Source organism: Pipistrellus hanaki (genome assembly GCF_964339955.1).
Source record: "Pipistrellus hanaki genome assembly, contig: SUPER_3_unloc_1, whole genome shotgun sequence".
In the NCBI taxonomy this organism is placed as follows: Eukaryota; Metazoa; Chordata; class Mammalia; order Chiroptera; family Vespertilionidae; genus Pipistrellus; species Pipistrellus hanaki.
This window is the reverse complement of record NW_028182305.1, coordinates 52,383-76,613: the sequence shown is the minus strand read 5'-3', so window position 1 is coordinate 76,613 and position 24,231 is coordinate 52,383. Positions and strand designations below refer to the sequence as shown.

The window sequence follows — 24,231 nt, the reverse complement described above, 5'->3', positions numbered from 1 at the left end:
CACTGGTTAGCTCTGCCTGCTGAGCACTGGACCTGGCCGGTCACTGTGCCTGGGCGCGGCCACTGGCGTCTTGACCATCGCATCTGTGCCTCTCTGCTTGGCCTCCCGTGGGGGCGGAGTGTGATGGCTATGGCCCTGCAGGGGGCCAAGGCCAGCAGCGGCCAGCAGGGGCGGTGCGGCCAGCAGGGGCGGTGCGGCCAGCAGGGGCGGTGCGGCCAGCAGGGGCCGGTGCGGCCAGCAGCGGCCGTGCGGCCAGCAGTGTGTGCTGTGGGTCGTGGCGCCGTGTGGACGCTCTGAGGCGCTGCTCGCTTTCGTCCTCTGGAATCCCCTCGGGTCACACGCTCACTACGTCTTCCTGTGGAGAGCCCTCCCCAGGCTGGGGCGGGAGTGTCCTGGTCGCCTTGTCTTGCTGTTCTGCGGGGCTGGAGCGTTCAGGATGGGCCTCAGGTCTCCTGGCGGGCAGAGGCCAGAGTGGAGCTCAGAGCCCCGAGGCCGGCAGTGCCCTGTGCGGCCACCAGGTGGCGCGTTAGGCCTGTGGATAGACAGCAAGGAGCTGCTGGGGGCTCGGAGGATGGAGCCTGGCCAAAGCCGAGGCAGCCGCGGGGCCGGAGGCTTGTGGTGTGAGATGCTGCTGCCCGGTGCCATTCTCGTGGGCTCGCCTCTCCTCTGCTTTGGCATATGCACACGTGGGACACGGGTGCAGTGCGGACTGTAGGTGGCCTGGGTCCTCCTGTCCCGGCCCCTCCCGTGCTGGTGCCAGCATCTTCCTGCAGAGGCGGCGTGCGTGCATCACATGACCTTCAGGGGCCCAGGTCACGCTTACAGATGTGTTGCAGGAACAGTGCCGTGCCAGGCGCACCCGCGGTTCCCGGTTTGCCTCTTTCTGTGGCCTCTGTGCTGTGTGCACATGTTTCCGTGACCCAGTGGGTCAGAGGATCGTGACCCCTTGCCCCTGAGAACGTCACTGTGTGTCTTTTCAGCGACGTCAGTCCGACATGCAGCATCGATGGGCACTGTCGTCTGTCCACGACCATGTCACTGGGCCATTGTCCCGTGATGGCCTTTCCTCTCTCTGGTCTGGAGCTGGGGCTGGGCGTGGCGTCTGCCGTCACGGCTCTTGCCTCTGTGACCCCGGAGCAGCGCCCGGCTTGTGGAGTGGTCTCGGCCTGACATGGGTGTGGGGGTGGGTGCTCCCTCCGCTGTTCACAGTGTGGCCACAGAGTGGGCCTAGGGGCACAGCAGGCCTTGGCACGCTTCGCCATTTACTGCCCGAGGGGCCTGGGGTTCTGTCCGGTTTTCCCGTCCTCTGGTCCCGTCTCCGCACGGGTGCCGGGGGGGACGGTGCTGGCGTGCTGGAAGCTGAGGGGATGGCCTGGCGGTGCCACAGGGCCGGCCGCCGGCTCTGCGTGGCCATCACTGTCCTCCTCCATAGACCCCTCCTCCGGAGAGGCGGCGAGAACGTAGAGGTGATTTGTGACCGTTTTTTCCAGTTAATATTATGTCGTAAGACTTCCCCCTGTTGCTAGTCTTCATAACCATCACTTTTAATGGCTGCATAATGTTTTCAAAATGATCTTTACTTAAAATGGTTGTTAAAATTGTATTTCTGTCTAAGTCAACATTTAATTTATATGCTTAATCAAAACCTACACTTCCTTCACAGCACTCAGAAAGTGTAACACAGCCCTAGCCAGTGTGGCTCAGTGGACAGAGCGTCGGCCTGGGGACCGAAGGGTCCGGGCTCGATCCCAGTCCAGGGCACACACCTGGTGCAGGTTCCTCCCGGCCCGGGCTCTGGTCGGGGCGCGCGCAGGAGGCAGCAAATGGGTGTGTCTCTCCCAATCCGTGTTTTTCTGTCTTTCCCTCTCTCTTCCACTCTCTTCAAAATCAAGAGAAACACATCTTCTGGAGAAAGAAAGAAAAACTAACAAGGAAAAAAGAAAGTAATATAAACCACACAGAGAGCAGGTGCCCTGTGCCCTGGGCGGGGATGGAGGGGGGTGCGTACACAGGTCGGCACTGCCAGTTTGGGGGCTGGTGGGGTGTGGCTGCTCCCGTGCTGTGGGGGGCCATTCTTACTCTGTCTACTCGGCTGTTTTCACTTGAGAAGGCAGCACTCTGCAACGTTTACACCCTCACGTGGCGGCGGAGGCCCGTGTGGGACACCGACACCTCCAGCAGCCCCCCCTTCCCCTCCGGAAGTGCCCGGGGTGTGCAGGTGGCTCCGGCGCCTGCGTGTGCCCCTGCCCCTGTGAGACGTCCCTCCCTGCGGTGCACACGCTGGAGCGCAGGGGCAGGTGACACGCCCAGGTGAGGTGCAGCCCTTTCACCCACACGTGTACACCGGGCACGTGTGCACATGGCAGGAGAGTCACCACCGTCTCAAGTAAACAGGTTTGAAGTTGAGGTGAACTTCACGTAGCATTAACTAAGCGTTTTGAAGTGCACGGTGCAGCAGTGTTAGTACCGAGTACATTCACAGCGTGAGAGCCGCCCTAAGTGTCCTTAATGCAAACGAGCTGCGCGCGAATTAGCAGCTCTGCTTCTTGGCGTTTATGCGGAGAAAATGGCAGCACCCCAAGTTCATCAAAGGGTTGTTTGCAGTCGGCAGGACATGGCAACAGCCCAGCGCCTGTCAGAGGGTGAGCAGAGAGAGAAAATGGCACACACGTGCACGCACACACATGCACACACACGTGTGCGTACACACACACACAGGAACATCACTCAGCCGTAGGAAGCGAGGACATTTGTGACAAGGATGGACCTTGAGGGCCTCATGCGAAGGGAAAGGTCCAGGCAGAGAAAGATAGAGGACTCTCCCTCCCGTGTGGGATGGAGAGCCGAACCCAGACCCGGCGCGGGCACCCGCGGCAGACAGAGCAGAGGGTGCCAGAGGGCTCGCTGTGCGATAGGCGCGGGGCTCAAAGGGCAGCCCGGTACGGTGCCTCCGTCCGGGGGGGGGTGTGCAGCATGGGCGCAGGTGCCACACAGCTGGGTGACGGCCACCGAGTCTGTCTTAAAGCCCTCGTCACAGCAGAGGGAAAGGGGCGCCGTGGGGTCACAGCAGAGGGAAAGGGGCGCCGTGGGGTGTGGCTGCTCCCGTGCTGTGGGGGGCCTTTCCAGCTACACACGTGCCGGACCCTGTGTCGTGTGCCTGACGCCAATGGAAGCACATGTCGGTGATTCCTCAGTGAGAATGTTCTTCATGCAAAAGGGTTGTCAGACGGGGCGTCGCCAGAGCAGCTATTCCTTGAATGACAGCAGTGACATAATTGGAGGGTTATTCCCACAGCAGGTGACGAGAGCCGCCTTCCGCGACCCGGGCCGCCCGCCCGCTGCCCTGTGATGAGCCGTTGATGGAGGGTTACATTAGCCCGGGCAGCGGGTGCTCAGGCCGTGCCTTTCCCGCAGTGAGTGCTGTGGCAGCTTCGCTGCTCGGAGCTCCCCTGGCGCCAGGATCGGAGCGAGCCTCGCGGAGCGGGGAGCGTGCGGCCGCGTGCAGTTCCCCCTGGACGCGCTGCGTGGCTGGCTCCTGGGCTGTCCCTGCCTGGTCAGCAGGTGGCCGGTACACACTCCCGGGCCTGGCTGTGCACTGAGCCCTGGGAGGCGGCCGTGCGTCAGACCAGCCCGGCCCGGGCAGAAATGACTGCCAGGGTTGACCCCGTCTGGACCCCGAGCTGCCTGGGGGACGGGAGAGTTCCAGAAATAGCGTGTTTGCTGTTTTCACACGACCCGGCTCATTGTCGGGATTTAACGAACAGCAGAGCATCCTGGGAGCAGGTGACATTGGGAGTCAGGGAGGATGAAGCCAGCGCCCTCACAGGGTTGTGGGAACTTCTCGGGGCCCTCTGCCCACACCCCCCTGAGTGCGGGGAATAGTTAACCCGAGAGCTCAGTGGTTTCTGCGGAAAAGGACCTGCCCCCCACCTCCGGCATTGCTCCCCTCGTCGGCCCCGAGAATCCAGCGCAGTGCAGTGTGACTGTCCCTTTCCTGTGCGGCTCCCCTGTGTCCTACTGCTCTCCCAGCGGCGTCTGTGGGAGAGCCCCGGAGTGTGGGTGACGGCCCTCTGGGTGGGGCGTCGGTGGGTGACGGCCTCTGTGTGCGGCATCTGTGGGAGAGCCCGGAGTGTGGGTGACGGCCCTCTGGGTGCGGCGTCTGTGGGAGAGCCCCGGAGTGTGGGTGGCGGCCCTCTGGGTGCGGCGTCTGTGGGAGAGCCCCGGAGTGTGGGTGACGGCCCTCTGGGTGCGGTGTCTGTGGGAGAGCCCGGAGTGTGGGTGACGGCCCTCTGGGTGCGGTGTCTGTGGGAGAGCCCCGGAGTGTGGGTGACGGCCCTCTGGGTGGGGCGTCTGTGGAAGAGCCCCGGAGTGTGGGTGACGGCCCTCTGGGTGCGGCGTCTGTGGGAGAGCCCCGGAGTGTGGGTGACGGCCCTCTGGGTGCGGCGTCTGTGGGTGACGGCCCTCTGGGTGCGGCGTCTGTGGGTGACGGCCCTCTGGGTGCGGTGTCTGTGGGAGAGCCCCGGAGTGTGGGTGACGGCCCTCTGGGTGCGGTGTCTGTGGGAGAGCCCGGAGTGTGGGTGACGGCCCTCTGGGTGCGGCGTCTGTGGGAGAGCCCCGGAGTGTGGGTGACGGCCTCTGTGTACGGCGTCTGCGGGAGAGCCCCGGAGTGTGGGTGACGGCCCTCTGGGTGGCGCTCTGCGGTGGGCCCGGTGACGGTGCTCCTCATTGCTGCTCAGCCTGACGTCCGCCCTGGAGCTGGTCCCCTGGGGCTCCTTGGTTCCGTTGGGACGAGGATTGTTAAAAGGAAGGGAGGCTTGGCCCTAGCCCTGTGGTCGGTAAACTGCGGCTCTCAAGCCACATGAGGCTCTCTGTCCCCTTGAGTGTGGCTCTTCTACAAAACACCACGGCCTGGATGAGTCTATTTTGAAAAAGTGGCGGTAGAAGGAGTTTGAGTTTAAAAAACCTGGCTCTCAACAGAAATTCCAATCGTCGTCTTGTTGGTATTTGGCTCTGTGGACGAATGAGTTTGCCGACCACTGCCCTAGCGTTTTTGGCTCAGTGGATAGAGCGTCAGCCTGCAGACCAAAGGGTCCCGGGTTCGATTCTGGTCAAGGGCACATTCCTTGGTTGCAGGCGCTTTCCCGGCCCAGGCCCTGATCAGGGCTCATGCAGGAGGGAACCAGTCAGTGTGTTTCTCTCTGTCTTTGCCTCTCTCTCCCACTCTCCCTAGACACCAGTGGGGAAATACCCTCCGTGAGGGTAAACAAAAGAAAATGGGAGGAGGGAGGCTTTATCCCCCGTCTGCCGCCGGGGGCTGGGCTGGGCTGGGCTGTGGGCCCCAGGTGGTGGGGCCAGTGTGTCAGGGTCCGGCCCCTTGGCTGTGGCCCAGGACGGGACTCGCTACCAAGCCCTCTGACCAGGACAGCAAGCTGGCCTCACACTCCCAGCGATGGTGCACAGTGACCTGGTGTTCGACGAGCCTGTTCTGGCCTGGCGCAGGCTGGAGGTGACCGAGGCCCCGCCGGCCTGTGGCTGAGCTGGCCAGGAGGGTCTGTGGGGTGGGGTGGGGTGGAGAGGCGACTTCGGGCGGTGCCTCCGAGGTCGGGCAGCGAGGGCTGCAGGTGAACGTGTACCTGGTATTTGGCACATGTTTGCCAGGACAGGCCCTGTGCAGGCAGCGGACGTGTGCTCCACCTGTGCTGTGTAGGGCTGTCGTTTGTGGGGTCATGTCCATGGGTGTGGGGCTGGGCAGGCAGAGCACCGGGGTGGGGCGGGGGAAGTGCGGGGAGCGGGCCCGGGCAGTGAGCACCCAGCAGCCGCACAGCCGTGCACAGGCGAGCGCGGAGCTGTGTGCGCGGCCGCGGAGCTGTTCTGGGAGCCGTGGAGCGGCGTCACCTCTCAGGGTCACCCTCCGGAGAGCGCACCGGAAGCAGGTGTGGCCGCAGAGCGCCTCCCCGCGCATGGCCGGCAGCTTCCGCGTCAGGAGGCCCCCGTCCTAAAGGGCTGCCCCTCCTCCCTCCTCCCCAAAGGGCCACGCGGCTTTCCCAAGTGACTGACCGTGGCTGTGTTTGGCTAATCCTCACCTGGATGCTTTTCCATTGGTTTTTAGAGAGAGTGGGATGGGGGTGGGAGGTAAGAGAGAGAGAGGGAGAGAGAGATGTGATTGGGCCTGTGACCTGCGGGGTGCGGGCCTGCGCCCACCTCTGAGCACGCGGCCTGGGCTGCCGCTGGCAGCTTTGCCCGGAGAGGGCAGGGGAGGGGGCTGGAGCTGTGGGTCGCGGGCCACCCGATTGTGCCTGGGCGCACCCTCAGGACAGCTCTTCCTGGTCGCGGGGGCAGCTGCGGGCGCGGGCTGACCTCCGTCTGACTCCACGTGCAGGCCAGGCAGCGTGTCCAGGCCGCCCTGACGGCGGACGGCCCGCGGGTGGGTGCTGAGTGAATAAGTGGAACAGATAATCCAGTGGCCGCTGCCTGTGTGTGGAGGCAGGTCGGCTCACCCGAGAGCTGTCGGCAGAGGCTGGCCGCCGCGGCTCAGGGCTGGGGCTGCTGTGCCTGCGGAGTGCGCTACGCTAAGCGCTCCTCACTGGGGATCCAGCCCGCAACCCGGGCAGATGCTCCAATTGGGAATTGATCGGTGACCTTCCGGTTCATTGGTCAATACCCAGCCACTGAGCTACGCCGGCCGGGTTTGGCCACGGGAACCGAGGCTCACCGAGGTCAAGAACGTCCCCAAGGTCGTGGAGCCATCGAGGCCGAGCCGCAGTGAGCCCAGTGCGGGGACAGGGGGCACGTGACTGCTCCTTCTCATGGAGGCCGCGCCCGGCCTCCGCCCGGATCCGTCGGGAGAGAAGGACGTTTTCCGTAAGCAGTTTTTCAGGGCGCTCCCCCCGGATCCGCCCGGGAGAGAAGGACGTTTTCCGTAAGCGGTTTTTCAGGGCGCTGCCCCGGCTGATTGGCACGGCAATGAGGATCCCCGGGCCTGGGCTCCACAGGGGAGCACGCACGGGTTCGGGTCTGATTTATGGCTGCTGTGCCCACGGCGCCGGCAGAGGCTATAAATAAAATTAAAATGAATGGAAACAATGCACCTATAAATCGTGTTGCAGGAACCTCTGGTTGCCTTTTAGAGGAACCCCCAATAAAATGCTGTCTGGCTCTCCATCACCGTGGCAGAGCCAGGAGACCAGCGCAGGCGGAGGGGGCCAGACGGCGGGGCGCTGAGGGGTCCTGGAGAGGCTGGGCAGGTGGTTCCGCCTGGGGCCTGGTTGGTGGCAGGCCCGTGGCCTAGGTGACTCCTGCAGGGAGAGCCCTGCTTGGGGGGCCGGCCGGCTGTCTCGGAGCCCAGGTCCTGGGTGGTGAAGGAAGTGCCGTGTGTCGGTCTCGAATCTCAGTTCCCGGCGCTGCGGCTCTGGCCTCTGCAGAGCAGCACACAGTGTGCCCGCAGCGCCGCCCTCCTGCCCTCGGCCTCGGGTCTGCGGGCAGCTTCCTGTGTCCGCGGTTGTCGTGGTGAGGAGAGCTGGAGAGAAGGCCGGGCTGTGGGGGTTGCTGGGATTCCTTCGGAGAAGGCCCAGCTCCCTCAGCACCGGTTATCCCCTCCGGACCGAGGAGGTGCCGTCCTCCGCCGGCATGCCGGCGCTGGGCGGGGCCCGCGGCATGCTCCGTCTTCTGCGCGGGCCTGAATGTGCCTTTTGTTCCATTGAGAAGATTAAGGGCAGTATGTGGTTGAAAAAATTTTAATGAAGCACCTAACAGAGCTATTATTCATTTCTGAAACAAGCTGCTGCGGTTGCCATAGCAATGATGAGCCTCCCCTGCACGTTCTCGCCGTTCCCGCGCGAGGCTGCGGGGGGAGCTGCGGGTCCACGCCGGCCTGGAAGGCTCCCGGCTCCGCGGAGCTCAATCACTCGAGGAGTTGATGTTGTAGGACATAAAGCTTATAAGTCTGGTTTATCACATCTATCATTTAATTGTTCATGCAAGCCAGCTCTTCATGTAGCGATTTACAGTAATCTCGGAGAAATAACAGTTTGTGTCACAGAGTGAATAATGCATGCACAGGGACGGGAGCTCCTCCGAGTCCTCCCGCTCACACCTCCGCTCCTCCAGGGAGAGGGTCGCCATGCTCGTGCCCGCGCTGCAGCCCGGGCCGGCCTGTCCTCTGTGTGCGCCGGGTCTCGGCCCTCAGGACGGGAACGCCGTGGTGACGTCGCCGGGGGACTGTGCACCTGGCCGCAGTGAGGCTGCGGGCGGCAGCTGGCCCGGCACCGGCAGCTTGTCGCCGAGGCCGGAGGGCTGGTGCCGGGAGAGCTGTTTGCCGTTGGGCGTTGTGAGGTCCAGAGCCCGGAGGGCAGAGTGTGCCCAGGGCTCCCCTCCTTCCTGTCCACCGCCCAGCAGCACACGGGCGTGATCTGGCGTGTGAGCAGGGAGGCGGACACGCGGCAGCTGCTGCTGGTGTTCAGGAGGAGGACTCAGCAGGCGCTGTCATGCCTCGGCGTTGGTCCTGGGCCTGTGACTGCCTCCGGCCAGAGCTTTGGGCCTGTGAGTCCGTGCTCTGCTCACCGGCCCCCGGGCACGGGTTTAGATGAAAAAAGTCTCAGTTCCAAATGGACTTTTATATACAAACGTTAAAATACTAGGGGCCCGGTGCATGAATTTGTGCACCTTGAAAGAAACTGTGGCTGCGAGGCTGCAGTGGGCACAGGGGTGGGTCTCGGCCCATCCTCCGTGCCCCTGCCCGGCCCCTCCCACCACAACCCCTGGTCCCCTGGCTGCTGGCAGCCCCACTCCCATTGCCACCGCCACTCACACCGATGGCGCTGGCTCTGCTCCCATCCACTGACAGTGCGGAGCGATTGGGGCTGATGCGCAGCAGGTGTGAGGGGGCTGGTGCCATCAGCAGGGGCAAGCGGTGGCTGCCAGCCCGATGGCCTCAGGAGCTGGGGGAGGTAGAGAAGCTCTCAGGGCGATCTGGGCCAGCAGCTGCCCCTTGCACCTGCTGATGGCACTGAGCGGTTGGGGCCATCGCTGGATGCCGGCAGCGGGTGCAAGCAGCGGCTTCGGTGCCAGCAGCAGGTGTGAGTGCCGGGTGGGACCATGGCACACGCAGCAAAGAATTTTCAGTAACTACCAGAGGCTCGCCCAATGATAGCACCTGACACCTCTCTTTGGTCTGGTGCCCCCACTCACCTAGTCCACCATCCTGCTGTGGCCGACGGCCAGTTCTGTGCTCTGCCGCCTGCTGCCTACGCCCGCCGTGTTCCACGCACACCCCCTGGTGGTCAGCGCACATCATAGCAACCAGTTGTTTGTTCTGCCATTCGGTCTATTTGCACATTAGCCTTTTATTATATAGGATGCGAAGGGCCTGCTGTGCTGTGGCACCTGGGGAAGTAGGGGGAGAGTGTGTGTGCCCTGGCAGGTGGCACCATTGGTTGGCGCATTGTCCCACACACCGAAGGGCTGCAGGTTCGATTCCCGGTCAGGGCACCTATCTGGGTTGGGGTTGAACCCTGTCAGTGCACACAGGAGACAACCCATTCATGTTTCCCTCCCTCTCCTCTCTCCCTCCGTCCCTCCGTCTCCTCCCTCTCTTCCTCCCTCCCTCCCTCCCTTCTCTCTAAAATCAGTAAAAACATGTCCGCGGGTAAAAATAAACACAGGATGGGAATAAACGCAGTGAGCGGACGGAGGCTGTGCCGTGAGCCGGGCGGGCCCTGCCCACTGTCCTGCCTGGACATTCTTCTGTGACAGTTGCTCTTGGAAGGAGGAGCGGGAACGAGTGGGAGAGTGAACCTGACGGTAGGAGTGTTTGCTTTTCAGAGCGGCTGTGAGTGCCTCGTTTGTGTTCCCGCCCACCCAGCGGAGGCCAGGAGTGCTCTCTGGTTTGGAGTGCTCTCAGCCGCTCTGCCCGCCGTGTGAGTCCCTGCTGGACGGCGGCTCTCCTGGGGCCGGAGAGCAGGGAGGGGCTACGGGAGGGGCTGCGCCCACACGGCCCGAGCCTCGCTGCAGGGAGCGGGGTGCAGGCCGCGTGTGCGTGCCAGCGCTGCTCCTCAGGGCTCCGATGCGGGGTGCTGGGTGCTCAGACCACCGACAGGGTGTCAGCACCCAGACCGGACCCCCCCCCCCCCCCCGCCGCCATAGGCTACTCGCCCCGCCTCGGTGACAGGCTCTCGGGCCCGGCTCCAGCTGCAGGATGACGTCTGTGCTGGTGCCCTGTGTGACCTGCTTGTTGCAGATCCTCATAAATCCTGTCCGTCCTGACCACATGCCGACGTGCTCCTCGGAGGACGGGACTTCCTCTGTTTCTTGTGTTCCGCCCCACACTGGGGCCTCGCCGCCCCTTCTGGGCTCCGACAGCTTTTCAGTATTGGGGGACACTCCAGGCAGGGGCCCAACAAGGGACCGTCTTCTCTCGGGGCACAGACTTCTGTCTGGCTCTGCCACCCAGGGCTCGTCCACGTGGCAGGTGGTCTCCAGTTGGCACTGCCACTGCTCTGCGGCCCCTCCCAGGCAGCTCCCGGGCCACAGCCTCAAGACCTTTGCCAACCCCAGCTCTCCCTCGCGTCTGCATCAGCGCTCCTCGGAATTCCGAGGCGACGTGGGGGCCGGGCCTGTTCCTCCTGCGTGACCCGGGGCGTGGCTCCGCCACCACCTTCCTCAGCGAAGGAGCTCCATCTTCCTTAGCGAACCGCTCGCTCAGGTCACCGGCCCTGGGCCGGACGGCCCAGACGCAGCCAGGAGACCCGGCCTCCTCCGGCCGGGACGGGCTGTCAGAGGGGCCGGCCTCGTACCCGTGGCGGCAGTGGGTGCGGGCCCCTGTGGCCCCTATGGCACCTGTGGCTGCCTGTGGCCCCTGTGGCCCCTGTGGCTGCCTGTGGCCCCTGTGGCTGCACTGTTGTTGGCTTGATGTGTCGGGATTAGGGCTGATGGCAGTGTGACTGCGTGTGCGTGTGTGAGCGTGTGCGTGGGGAGTTAACACGCATGTGTGTGCAGAGTTCTCTCGGGAAGGGATAAAGGGAACTCGGTGCGCGGGCTAGAACTGCGCGCTCCTCTGCAGGTGGGAAGACGCCCTGGGGAGGACTGGGGACGGATTCAGAGGTGCTGGGGGCACAGCCGCTGTTGCCAGCGCTGACCAGGCAGCGCCCTCTGCGTCCCGCTGCCCTCGGTGCCAGTGGAGGACCTGGCGGCCCTGAGTCTGGAGGTGCCACTGCGGTCCCTGGACCTGCACCTGGCCGAGCGGGAGGGAGAGCCCGGGCTTCGTCAGAGCGGCGCCAGCTCATCCTCGTCGGGAAAGGTGTGAGGCTGCCTCTCGGGCGGGAAACCCCCCTGGAGATAAATCCGGCACAGCCTGGGCCTGGGCCCGTGGCGCCACAGATATGGCTCCGGTCCCTCATCACCTCCTCCTCCCCGATCAGCCGCCTCCGCTTGCACAGCCTCCGCCCGGCTCTGCCCAGCGTGGCTCTGCCCGGTCTGCAGCGCCGTGTCTGCCTGGTCATTGCTGAGGCCGTCACCCCGCTCCCCCTGCTTCCCCCTGACGGGCCTGCCCAGGCCAGCCTCTGTCCTCTGCTGCCCGTGAAGTGGCTCTGACTAGTCCCGCCTCCCTGGTGCGCTAACGCGTGGGCTGGCTCTCACCCGCCCGATCGGTGCCGGCGGCTTCCAGGCAGTCAGGCTCGGCCGTCAGGGCCTTCGTCACGGGCTCCTACCGACTGGTCCACCCTCCGGCCACAGACACAGGCCCCCCCGGGCTGAGGGTACCCCGAGGCCCGCACTGCAGGGGAACACATGCTCCCCTCCCCCCGCCCGGCTCCCTCTTCCCGCGGAGCAGCCATCTTCGCCCTCCATCACTGCCGGCACCCAGCTCCTACTGAACTTCCGGGGCCCTCGAAACAGACCTGACAGACCAAATAGCATAATTTTGATTCATCCACACCGGACGGCTCTGCTGTGTTGGCTTCGTTTCCTTATTTGACCGTCTCAGGGCGCAGAGGTCAGTGCCCGGACTAAAGGGCATGTTCTGACGGGGCTGCTGGCGGGCAGGCTGCTGGCGGGCAGGCTGCTGGTGGGAAGGCTGCTGGCAGGAAGGCTGCTGGCGGGCAGGCTGCTGGCGGGCAGGCTGGCTGGTGGGCAGGCTGGCTGGTGGGCAGGCTGCTGGTGGGCAGGCTGCTGGCGGGCAGGCTGCCGGGAGCATGCCTGTCCGTCCTGCCGATTCGGATGCCTCCAGCGCGCCCTGTTGTGCGGGAAGAGCCTTCAGCTCCCAGTGCGGGGCAGCTTCGCTCAGAGTTCCAGCAGCTCAGGGCATCGCTTAGAGCCCAACCGGGGCGGTGGTGGGCGCTCGGGGCCCTGCTGGCCCGTCCTCCTGGAGCCCGAGAAGCCAGCTGCCGGGCTGGACGGATGGGTGGTCACACTCGGGCCAGAGCCAGAGCCAGAGCCAGCCCTTCCCCTGCCCCACCCCTCCTCCCTTCCAGCCCTTCCCACCTTCCTCCTGAGCCCCCTTCAGGTTCCCTGTGCTCCTCAACCTCCGCAGCTCGCAGACATGGCAGCCCTGAGTGCCGCCTCCTGCTGGGTGAGTCCCGGGACCGGGGAGGGGGGCTGCTGGGCCTCCGAGGGCAGCTCGGCGCCTCCGAGGGCAGCTCGGCGCCCGGCGTGGGCAGCACAGACCCGCGTTCACCGGACGAACAAGGTGCACGTGGCTCAGAGTCGGGCGTCTGAGTGGTGGGCCCAGGGCAGGCTGTGCAGAGGGTGCTCAGTGGGTGCGGTGGCGGGATGGGTGCTATCAGACTTCCTGTCCTGGGGAGGGAGACTGTGCTCATGCTGACGCCCTCCTCCCGCTGCTCAGCTTTCCTGTGGGTCCGCGGTCGGCGCGGTGAGTGCGGCTCTCCCAGGTGCTGTTGCTGTAACAGTCACAGGAGCTCAGAATGGACACGAGTTAGAAAGAGACTGGAAGGTTAGGAAAAAAGCTCCAATTATGGATCGATGTCTCGTTATTCCTGGCATTTCAGAAGAAAGGTCCACGTTTCCGGTCCATCTCAGACGGGGTCATTTGCATCCCGTCAGGACGGACGGTCCCCTCTGCTTCGCCATTGGGTTCCGAGAGCGGGCTGAGCAGTTCGTCCGTCAGCGTGCCCGTCCCGTTCTCGCTCCGCATCGGACACGCAGCTCACAGACGCCGTGTGCTGCCCGCAGCCCCCGGGACTCTGACCGAGCGAGGCGGCCCTTCCATAACCCATGTTGGAGGGGGGACGAGCTCTGAGAGATGGGCCTGTCCAGGCATGTACACCGTGGTCGGCCAGCTGGGCCTCGGACCCCGCAGCGCCGTGTGCCGCCCTCCGCCCGGAGGCCACGTGTGCCTGCCGGCCCGTTCCCGGCGGGATTGGACCAGCCGCCATCACAGCGCGGAGCGCAGGATGTGGTCTTGGCACTGTTTTCACAGAAACAGTTCAAACGTCACTTCTCAGGTCGCACACCCACTGTTGTAGAGACGTGTCGTCTCGTTTATTGCCAGCGCGTCCACCTCCTCCCGCTGCCGCTCGCGCTCTGGGAGGACGGCGGTCCGGGCCGAGGAGAGCCGGCAGCGCTCAGCGGACGCGGCGCTGTGATAAAGGCCGGGGAAGGTCGTGCAAACATCCATCACCGGAAAGCTCATTGCTTATAATGTCAGGGCAGGTAAACATGAAGACAAAGGTTTTATTGGAACCGAGGGATGCTTCATGGTGATAAAGGGCTCCCTCATTAAGCAGATAACATCTCTCCGAATGTGCGTGCACTAAGAATCCCGGTGCGCAGTGCGTGCAGCCAGCATCGACGGGAGCGGGAGGGATGGACACACTCCCCATCGAGGCCGACACGGACCGCCTCCTGAGTGACGGATGAACGTGCCCTGGACAGTCGGTGAGAGGAGAGCGGCGAGCGCCCTGCCCGCCCCGGACTCGCGAGCGCGGAGGCCCCGCCGCGGGGGCACACCGTCCGCCTCCGGGCAGACAGCGGGCGGGCGCCACGGCACCAAGGCCGGGTCATCTCCCCAAGGCTTCCTTCCGTCAGAGCTCAGGCCGACGGCGAGATTCCAGGAAACCCTCCGGCATCTGGACCTTGTCAGCACGCTTCCGTAATGACGCACGGTTCACAGAACCACAGGGAACAGCTGAGAATGTGAGTTGAGTGATGACTGCACATGTCAGAATGTGTCTGCTGCACCTGGAACACGTGTGGAGGGCAGTGCGTATGGGAAGAGGATCGAGGCTTCGGGTCCATCATCAGAGCCACCACCGCGAGAAGCAGGAGAGGAGGAACTCAGCAAACCACGGGAAAGAGGGGAGGGAGCGGATGGACGTGAATCTGAACTGGAAAGGCGACTCAGCCAAGTCTCAAGTAGCTTCTGAGAGATCAATAAAAACCTGTAGTTAGCCTTATTAACAACAACAACAAAAAGGCAAACGGCCAGGGTCAGGCGTGGGGGAGGAGTCAGCACCACAGGTCCACAGACGTGAGAGCTAACGGATGTTACAGTCTGCACCAAAGGACCGGGAACACAGGGAACAGACACACTCCGGGAGACGGGGCCTGCGGGGGAAGGGACGCAGGAAACAAAGCTTACCACCCGCTGCCAGTGTGGAAGGTCAGAGCGTCAGCACCTTACGGGGTCCAGCGCCAGGTCAGGTGGCGTCACCTGTGCGCTCTGAACAGTTAAAGCCGGAGCGAGGCAGCCCCCAGGCCTTTCAGAGGAGGGGGGCCAGGCCTCCTCCTCACCGTCATTCAGGCAACAGAGCCCGATACCAGGCCTCACAGAGAGGCTGAGGACAGAGAAAGCAGAGACGGAGCTCTGAGGAATCTAGACACACAGTCCGAGTATGGGCCTGGCCGTGCCCGGGGGTGGGCTGTGGGCCTGGCCGTGCCCGGGGGTGGGCTGTGGGCCTGGCCGTGCCCCGGGGGGTGTGGGCTGTGGGGCTGGCCGTGCCCGGGGGTGGGCTCTGGGCCTGGCCGTGCCCCGGGGGGTGTGGGCTGTGGGGCTGGCCGTGCCCGGGGGTGGGCTCTGGGGCTGGCTGTTCCCCGGGGGCTGGGCTCTGGGGCTGGCCGTGCCCCGGTGTGTGTGTGTGGGGGGGGCTCTGGGCTGGGCCTGCACCCCCTCCCTCTTGGCCTGTGTGCCCAGGGACGCGCTCTGAAGTAGCTTGCTCAGCGGGCTGGGGTCCCGGCCTCTGTAGGTCTGAGTGGAACCCGTCGCTCTCTGTGGGCTGGTGTCCATTTCCCGTTAGCTTATGCCTGTGACCTCTTCTCTTTATGGGACTGTTTTTGCTGGGGGTTCTGGGTCTGGCGTTGTGCTGAGTTTGGAGCCCGGTCCCCTGTCTGTGCTGCTCGCCTCTCCCTCGGCTTCCCCCTGAGGAGGGTCTGGCTCCTCACCTCCGACCCAGCACCTCCGAGGTGTCCCAGCTGCGAGGAGGCCCCTCAGGAGCCCTCAGCTCTCTTCGCTGACTGCTGCTTCCAGGGGGCGGGGGCGGTGTGCACCCCGAGTTCTGGTGGACAGGGGACGGCGAGTGGCCTCGGGCGGAGTGCACTGACCTCTGTGCGGTGGCTTTCCCAGCGGCCCAGCCAGCACGCAGGAGAGCCGGCTCTCGGGGGTGACCCTCGCGGGTGCCCTTCCTGGAGCATCTGCTCCTGCCTGGGCTCTGGGTCTGTCGTGGGCCCTCGGTCCGAATCCACACGTGAGCTGGTCTGTGTACAGAACCCTCTCTGTGCCGGCGGCCATGGAGTGGACAGACCCGGGAGAGGTCCCCTGGCCCCGGGCCTGCCGCCGCTGCCTCGTCTCCGCAGGGCCCGCCTCTGACAGCGCCCTGCCCCTGCCGTGTCAGCCCCTCTTACCGACTCGGGTTCCTGAGGAGAGGCTGCAGGGACTGGGACCCGAGGTGTCCGGCTCTCCCCGGGCCGGCCTGCACCCCCGGAGCCCTCAGGGAGGGGACGGGAGGACAGTTCTGAGAGGCTGTGCAGCGGACTCCCGGCCGGAGCTGCTGCCCGTCTCCGCGCTGGCTCGGCTTGTTAGGCGTAGAACCGGGACCCGGTGCGGCTGGACTGTTTTTGTGGATTGTGTGACGGAGATTGCCCTAACCTCTCTGTTCCGGTGTTAACCGCCCGCTCCCATCCGTCAGGCGGTTCTGGACGTAGAGGGAAGACGCGCCTGCTCCAGGGTCAGGGGGCGAGTGGCGACACCCCTGCACTTTGAAATGCGTGTCTAGCACACAGGGCTTGTCCGTGGGACTCAGGGAGACACGGGGGTCAGGCAGCGTTAGGGCCGTCCCTGCCCCTCCGTCCTGCTGCGTCTCCCCTGCCCTCTGACCTCCGCACGGCAGGTGCTTGTAGGCAGCACGGCCCCCTGAATCAGCGCCCACGGCCTCTCCAGGCAGTCCCCCCAGCTGGTCCCCAAAGCGCCCGCACAGCCTTCCCAGGAGAGGGAGCGGCGGGTGCGAGAGGAGCGACAGGCTCACTGGGCGTGAAGTTGGGGAAAAGGCAGTGGGGGCTGGGCGGGAGCGGGAGGCAGAGGAGGCAGTGTGGGGGGAGGCAGAGGAGGCAGTGTGGGGGGAGGCAGAGGAGGCAGTGGGGGAGAGGAGGCAGAGGAGGCAGTGGGGGGAGGAGGCAGAGGAGGCAGTGTGGGGGGAGGCAGAGGAGGCAGAGGAGGCAGTGGGGGGAGGAGGCAGAGGAGGCAGTGGGGGAGAGGAGGCAGAGGAGGCAGAGGAGGCAGTGGTGGCGAGGAGGCAGAGGAGGCAGTGGGGGGAGGGAGGCAGAAGAGGCAGTGGGGGGGAGGGAGGCAGAGGAGGCAGTGGTGGGGAGGGAGGCATAGGAGACAGTGGGGGGGAGGAGGCAGAGGAGGCAGTTGTGGGGAGGGAGGCATAGGAGGCAGGGGGTGAGGCAGAGGAGGCAGTGGGGGTGAGGAGGCAGAGAAGGCAGTGGGGGGTGGGGGAGGAGGTGGGAGGCACTGCGGGGGCGGGGGGGAAGCTGGGACCCGGGTGCATTGACCAGCGCGTCCCCTGAGCGGCCGTGCGCCCGGTGGCGCTGACTGCTGGGTGCTGAGGGCACTCGGGAGGTGCCCATCAGGAGATGCCTCTGCTTCATGTGGGGGCTCCCAGCCCTGCGTCCTGACTGACTGAACCCCATTCCCTGTCTGTGCCCACAGAGGAGCTGCGGAGGCTCAGCTGGTCCGGGGTCCCGAAGCCCGTGCGGCCCATCACCTGGAAGCTCCTCTCGGTGAGTTCTCAGCGGGCCGGCTGCGGGCTTGCTTTTGCTCTCGGTCAGGCCAGGACTCGGGGTGGGGCGGGACAGGCGGATAAGAACAGGTGCTTCTGCGGTGGGCGGAGTCCAGCTTCCTCACCTGCCCAGCTCCGGTCTCTGGTCTGGGGGCGCGTGGGGAGGGGTGGCGGCCTGGGTCCTGGGCCCGCATGGGCTGGTCGGTGGGGGCTGTTTGCTCTGAGCGGCCGCTGTCACAGTTCGGAGGCGCCTTCTTGCTGATGAGTGTTAATGAGGCTGCAGCTCAGGGTGTGACCCTCACCGCGCTGCAGCCCGGCAGAGGCTGCGCGCTGATGAGAGCTCCGCCGTCGTATTAGGCCTGCTGCTGCGGGGTCTTGTGTTTCTCTCTGGTCTCCCTTCCTTTCCCGGCGGGTTCGAGCTCCTCGGGGATTGTGGGGCGTTAGGAGGACACACCGCGAGGCCCCTCAGGACAGTTTGTGTGGCGGAGGGTGTGTCACTCGGGTGACGGCATCCTGTTCCTTTTCCTTCGGCCCCGATTCTGCGGGTCTTGGTAGATCCTCTGCCTGCTGGGAGTGGGCGCTGGGGGCTCCGCGGAGGGCTGGGTGCTCTGTCCCGTCTCCTCTGCCTCCAGGACAAGGGCTCAGCACTGAACCCGATGGAGAAGTCACCATTTATCCAGGTCCCTAGGACCACAGCCAGTGTCCTTGAACTTGACCCTGTGTCAAGGCCTGTGACCTGAGGACTGTTCCCACTGGTCCGGTGGTGTGGACGTGCTGTCCTCAGGGACGGTGGCCCTGGCCTCAGGGAGGGACACGAGAGACCCTCCTGCTGTGGGAGCCGGCTGCCCCGGCGGAGGCTCACGCTCTGCAGGTGCTGAGCACAGCGCGCTCTGTGGGACACGTTGACGGGTCCTTTTTAAGTAACGTCTCCGTGACCTCGGGCACAGCTAGTGACGTGCCCGCCTGCGCTGGGGAAGAAGGGCTAGAGGGCGGGACACGGGGGCCTGGGTCCCGCCTCCGGGCGGTGCGCACGGGGCCGCAGGGCCTGGTGTTGGTGTCGCTGGGGGCCTGGACCTGAGTCTTGCGCCTGTTGGCTGACACTTGTGATTAGTGTGTTTGCAGCATGCTAATACAGCAATTAAGGCTCCTGTCATTCTGTCGTTTAGGATTCATCACATGCTTGCATATATCTCATTTGCATAATTTCTAGTTTTGCTTAATTATCGAAAGGCCTCAACTCGCACATGTGTTTTCCTCCAGGAACGGGAGCGCAGGAGGGTGTGGGCTGATTGCCGTGTGGCTTTCGTGCTTTGAGAACTCCTCTCCAATGAGTGAAGCTAAAGTTTGGGGGACAGGGCGGAGCCCCGCAGCTCGCCCTCTCCCCAGGGCCCTGGCGTCCGCCTGTGGGCTGTGGGGGCTGGTCCTCCTCCGGCCTCCCCGGTGGCCCGCAGCCCTGGCGGAGGCTCGGGACGCGGGGTCACGTGGTCTGCACTCACCTCCGTCTGCCCGCAGGGCTACCTGCCTGCCAACGCGGAGCGCAGAGCCGCCACACTACAGCGGAAGCGGGAGGAGTACTTTGCCTTCGTGGAGCACTACTACGACTCGCGCAACGACGAGGGCCACCAGGACACCTACAGGCAGGTGGGCCGCCCTCCGTCCCTCCCGGCCCCGTTCCCCCTGTCCCCGCGGCCCCGTTCCCCCCTTCCCCGTGGCCAGCGCTGCTTCCTGGGGGCCAGACGGCGGCTCTGGGGTTCCCGGCGCCTGGAGGGCAGTAAAGGAGTGGTCATCCTCCTCCTCCTCCTCCTCCTCCTCCTGTCCCGACATTCGGGCGGCTCCCAGCCTGGCCCTGCACCCGCCACGCAGGAAGCCGGTTTGGGACAGAAGGCGCTTGCTCAGGGGGCGGAGAGCGTGCCTGCCCCCCATCCCCTCGCTGGTCTGAGAGAAGAGTTGGCGTTGATGGTGTTGAACACGTTTCGATGTATTCTGATTTAAGAAAAAGACTTCGGCGGTGACTGGCATCTCTCCGGAGGGTGCACAGCTCCTTCTGTTGGGAGTCCGGCAGGGTGGTGGCTGGGCGGCGGTGAGGGCGGGGCGAATGGAGCAGCCTGCCTGGTCGGCCCGGCGCAGGCTGGCGGCGGGAGACGGGCCCAGGCCACCTGCAAAGACGGGGCGGGACCTGAGTTCACCGTGCAGGCGTCCCCTTGGCCGGCTGGCTGTGTCCCTGCTGGTGGGATGTTCGTGGTGTTGGTTCTGGAGGCAGCGTGCCACCAGCTCACGCCCCGACGCCGTTTTGGCTGCTTCCTGAGCCTCGCGTGTCCCTCTGTGAGTGGGACTCTCCCGTGGGCTGGAGGTCGGGTGCTGCCTGTGGCAGTGGCTGGGTCTGCAGGCCCTGCGGCGTGGCGGATGGCCTGTTCCGAGAAGCATTGCTGCGGCTGAGCCGTGGCTGGTGCCCGTTCCCGTCCCTGAGCCGCTGGAGTCTGCGCTTGCCAATGGCTGTGGGTCGGGTTGTCCGGTGCTGAGGCCTGCGCTGTCCTCATGCGGCAGCCGCCGCTCGGGCGGGCCAGTCAGCCAGCGTCCCGCCAGGACTGGGAGCCCCTCCTAGGCCAGCATCAGAGCAGACTGCGGAGCAGCGCCAGTGTCCCCCTCGGTAACACCGGGGCCGGCTGCCATCCTGTCTCTTCTCCGCCGTCTCCAGATCCACATCGACATCCCGCGGATGAGTCCCGAGGCGCTGACGCTGCAGCCCGCGGTGACGGAGGTAAGGCACCGGGCCCTTCGCTCAGGGCCCCCCTCGCTGGGCGGGCACCCCCTCTCCGTGTGGGCAGGGTGGGCGCGGTACCCAGGCCGTGCCCACGGCATGGCTGACGGGGTCGCTCACTGCTGAGAGGAGCCTCACTGGCTCCATGAGCATCGCTGTCTGGGCTCGGCATCCTGGCCTGGCTCACGCTGGCTGCTCTGGCTCCGGCATCCTGTGTGCGTCCACCAGCAGCACTGAGAGGGCGGGGGATGGAGAGGTGGGGGGGTGGAGGGGTGGAGGGGTGGGGAGGGCAGGGGGGAAGGCAGGGGGCAGGGCATGCCCTCCCTTCAGCAGTGTCTCTTACCCAGGGGCTCTTGCACTTCTCCTGTCCCTCTGGCTGGGCCGCACCCCCGGGTTGCTCTGTCTGGTACAAACCAGACATCGTGGCTCTGACTGCCATGGCCATGTGCCCTCTCAAGGCTGGGCCTCTGGTAGGCCGGGCACTGCTGCCCCCTGGCCCAGGCCGGGCGGCCATACGCAGACGGAACCGAGGGCCTGGAAGAGCCGAGAGCCGCCTCCCCGTGTGGTCCCTGACCGTGAGGGGAGTCTGGGAGAGGCTGAGCACCATGGACGTTTGTTTGTATTTTAACGGCGGGAACTGGGAAGTGGGCAGCTCACGTCTAAGTAAAAGCGCACCTGCTGCTGCTGCGTGTGCGCGGCTGGCCTCCCCACGTGCTCCGTGTCTTCCAGATTTTCGAGAGGATCCTGTTCATATGGGCCATCCGGCACCCCGCCAGCGGCTACGTCCAGGGCATCAACGACCTGGTCACCCCCTTCTTCGTGGTCTTCGTCTGCGAGCACGTGGGTAAGAGCGCGGCCTGCCTCGTCCTCGGGCCGGACCCGGGCCCCTGGCCTCTCTGGGGGTGGCGGCACACAGAACCGCCGCTACGCGCGGCGTCGCGAAGGCGAGCTGCAGCGGGAACATGGTTTCCCTCCCCTGAGGCCAGGGGCCGCTGCCACTGTCAGCGCCTTGTTTGTGGTGACGCGAGAGGGGAGCACCGTCCGCCCAAGGGTCACGCTCTCGGCGTCAGCACTGGCTCCGTGTGCGGCTGTGAGCTGCGGGTGTGTGTGTGTGTGTGTGTGTGTGTGTGACTGTGGGAGGTGGGGGATACTAGCGGGTGTGACTGTGTTGGGGGAGCTGTCCCCTAGGGCAGTGGTCGGCAAACTCACTCGTCCACAGAGACAGATAACAACAGTACAGCAATAGAAATTTCTTTGGAGAGCCAAATTTTTTAAACTTGAACTTCTTCTAATGCCACTTCTTCAAAAGAGACTCACCCAGGCCGTGGTATTTTGTGCAAGAGACATAGTCAAGGGGCCAAAGAGCCGCATGTGGCTTGCGAGCTGTGGTTTGCCACCACGGCACCAGTGGGCTGCTTTGCTTACGAGGTAAAGACGACCGTCTTGGATTGCATCTGCACATCCCACCGCCTCTGCCTCTGCCGCCCGCGGTGTCCGCTCGGGGGCTGCTGTGTGAGTTACGTGCGGGATGATGGGCTGACGGGGGGCCGGGGGCGTGGGCTGTTGGTGAGCCCGCGCGTGCGCCTCCTTCCATCCGTGACCTCAGGCGAGGGCAGGCAGCTTTGTGCGGTGAACACGGTTCACGTGTAAACGCTCCGATGCTCCGTGTGCGGGCGCGCTGTTAACCCCCTGCGGGCAGGCTGGCCCTCTGGCCGCAGCCTTTCTGTTGGCGCTGCAGCTGTCTCTGTGGGACCCTCCGGCCCGGTGTTCGCTTATTGTTACATGTTTCTGGCCGATTCCGTGCCCAGTGGGTCCCGTCCCCGCAGCCGGAGCGCCGGCTTATGGGAGGATGGCTGTCTGAGGAGGACGGGACTCGGGTAGGGCACGTCATTGAGCCCCCGGCACCTCGTTCCCGTGGGCGGGCAGAGGAGGTCTTCTCGTTGCTCCCTCCCTCGTCCCCCGCCTCGGGAGCGGCCGCAGGAGGCCGGCCTGCCCTCCACTCCGCCGGGACGGCAGCTCTGAATGCGCCGAGCAGGGGCCCTGTCAGCAGACGCCAGGGCTGCTAACGAGGAGAGCAGCGGAGATGTGATGGAGAACTGGTGCTCCGTGTTAACCAGGCCATTAATTAACTGGTAAACAAGTTCGTCCTAACGGCTTGGCCCTATCGCGCTCGAGGCCCAGCGGTCCTGAGCGCGCTGCTGGCTTAGCAGAGGAGGCGGAGGGCGTGGCCGTGGTGCTGATGCTGCAGGAGAGCAGCTGGAGACGGGAGAGCGCGGAGCATCTGCCCCGGGGCCGGGCTGGCGGTGGAGGCCACTGTGGGGTGGGTGCCCAGAGCCTCGGGGACAGAGCTGGTGGGCTCGTCCTGCCCCCAATGTTCCGGCCACGAGGCTGGGTTGAGTTTGGCTCCGGGACCTGACGTAGCTGCCCGCCTCCAGGTGAGGCTCTCTGTGGGAGGAGCCTGGACCTCGGCAGGCAGGCTGCACCCACTGCCGAGGGCCCCGTGCTGGGATGCGGCTGCGCAGCCGCCAGGTCAGGCCACTCTGCCCAGCTGCGGGGTCTGTGGGGGCCTGTGGGGGTCTATGGGGGCTTATGGGGGCCTGTGGGGCATACAGGGGTCTATGGGGGCCTGCCTCTCTGGCTGCTGTTTGGCTGAGTGAGTGTGGACAGGAGGTGTGCAGAGCCACGTGCCAGGTGCGAGGAGTGAGCAGGTGCTGCCGTGGGCACTGACGTGTGCCCGGCGTCTTGGCCCTGGCGCTCCTGCACAGAAAGGGCAGCTCAGGCCTCCCCCGGGTGCGAAGGGCACAGGGCCGGAGGCCACATGCATGTCAGCTGAGCGCTGTTCTCGCATCTTCCCCACCTGCCCTCATGGGCCCCTGCCCCCGGCGGGTCTGCGGACCCTCCTGGCTCGGAGGCCGGGAGGGGGCTCTAGAGGCAGGACAGGGAGTCTCAGGATCCAGTGTACAAGGGAGGAGCGGTGGGCAGCGTGCGGGGCCACAGGCGTGCGGCTGGAACTTGCCCGAGTGCCTGCCGCTGTGGCCGGCCAGACATGGGCACAGGGTGTGGCAGGTCCAGCGTGAGCCCCTCCTGGGCAGCAGCGGGGACACAGACGGTGGATGGAGTGGCCGCAGGCCCTCACACTGAGCGCCTGCCTGTGTCTGACCGGAACTAACGTGGTGCCTTAGTTCCCCGCGTACAGCATCGAGGCTGGAAACTGCTCCTGTGAGCCTGTCCCCACGCACGCCCAGTTCACCTCTGTCTCCAGAGAGGGGCGCTCTTCCTCCTCCTCCTGGTGGGATCGCTCCAGAGCGCCTCTGGGCAGCTCTCAGAGATGCACCGGCGTCCTTAGCCCCAGTCCCCGAGCTCAAATCACCACGATGCACGGACGGGCCTGCGTCTGTGCCCGTGACCCTGCTGCCCAGCTCCTGTGCAGAACTCTGTCCGGAAGTTAGCAGGCGGTGGGAGCCCGTGCCCTTCCCCCGGTGGCACGGTCGTCCTGTCTGCCTTCGGGTTCCTCTGTGCCCTGCCGAGCCCCCGCTGCGGGGATTCCTGGGGCGGCTTAGTGAGCGGGTCTGTACGGGAAGCTCCTGTGGAGGGATGAGCGGTGGGCTTGGGAATGTCATCGGAGCGCAGCCATCACCGCCGTTAACGTGAGTGTTTTCATGTCGGCGGAGGAACTGCAGACCCAGGAGCGGTCACTGCCCGCTTCCCCGCCCCGCCCGCCCCGGCAGCCTCCGGCTCCTTTTGCCCGCAGCTCACGCGAGTGACTCGTGCTGTGGGGCTGTGTCTTCGCCCGTCCGTGTCATGGCATGGGGTGCTTCGTTTTCATACGTGAAAATATTTGGTAAAACTAAAACATAACGCTGCTGTGGGTGTTCCCGCTACGTCGAGTTCCGTGTGTGGTATTTGTGTAGTCCAGAGGATAGCGTGTCTAAAAGTCTGCCTTGTTCCTGGTTAACCTCGTAGCATAGGCTTGCCCTGTGTCTTTAAGGAGTCTTTGTCAAGGTCACTCTGGTCCTCACACAGCCTTCTGTGCAGGTGATGTAGCCTGATTTGTGAAGCCTGTCCACTGGTGTGCAGTTTTGAGGTACCCTTTTTAAGTAAAGCCAGTATTTTTCAAACAGTGACTGTCATATTCCTTTTAACAATGTTTAATTCGACTTAAAAATAAACATTATTCCGTCACCTTGAATTGCAGTTTAAGCAGAGCGTTATGTTTTACTAAATATTTTCACGTATGAAAACGAAGCA

The 24,231-nt window shown here is 64.8% G+C and overlaps 1 protein-coding gene across 2 annotated transcripts in view; it reads left to right on the top strand.

Moving 5' to 3' along the window:
- Positions 1-24,231, top strand: part of TBC1D22A (TBC1 domain family member 22A) — a 67,028-nt gene that overhangs the window by 19,434 nt on the left and 23,363 nt on the right. For both annotated transcript variants that reach the window (XM_084907526.1, XM_084907525.1), the window contains exons 5-8: positions 17,156-17,226; positions 18,738-18,866; positions 19,921-19,983; positions 20,713-20,827. In XM_084907526.1, coding sequence (XP_084763652.1) covers positions 17,156-17,226; positions 18,738-18,866; positions 19,921-19,983; positions 20,713-20,827 — 378 coding nt within the window. The remainder of the gene's footprint in view (positions 1-17,155; positions 17,227-18,737; positions 18,867-19,920; positions 19,984-20,712; positions 20,828-24,231) is intronic.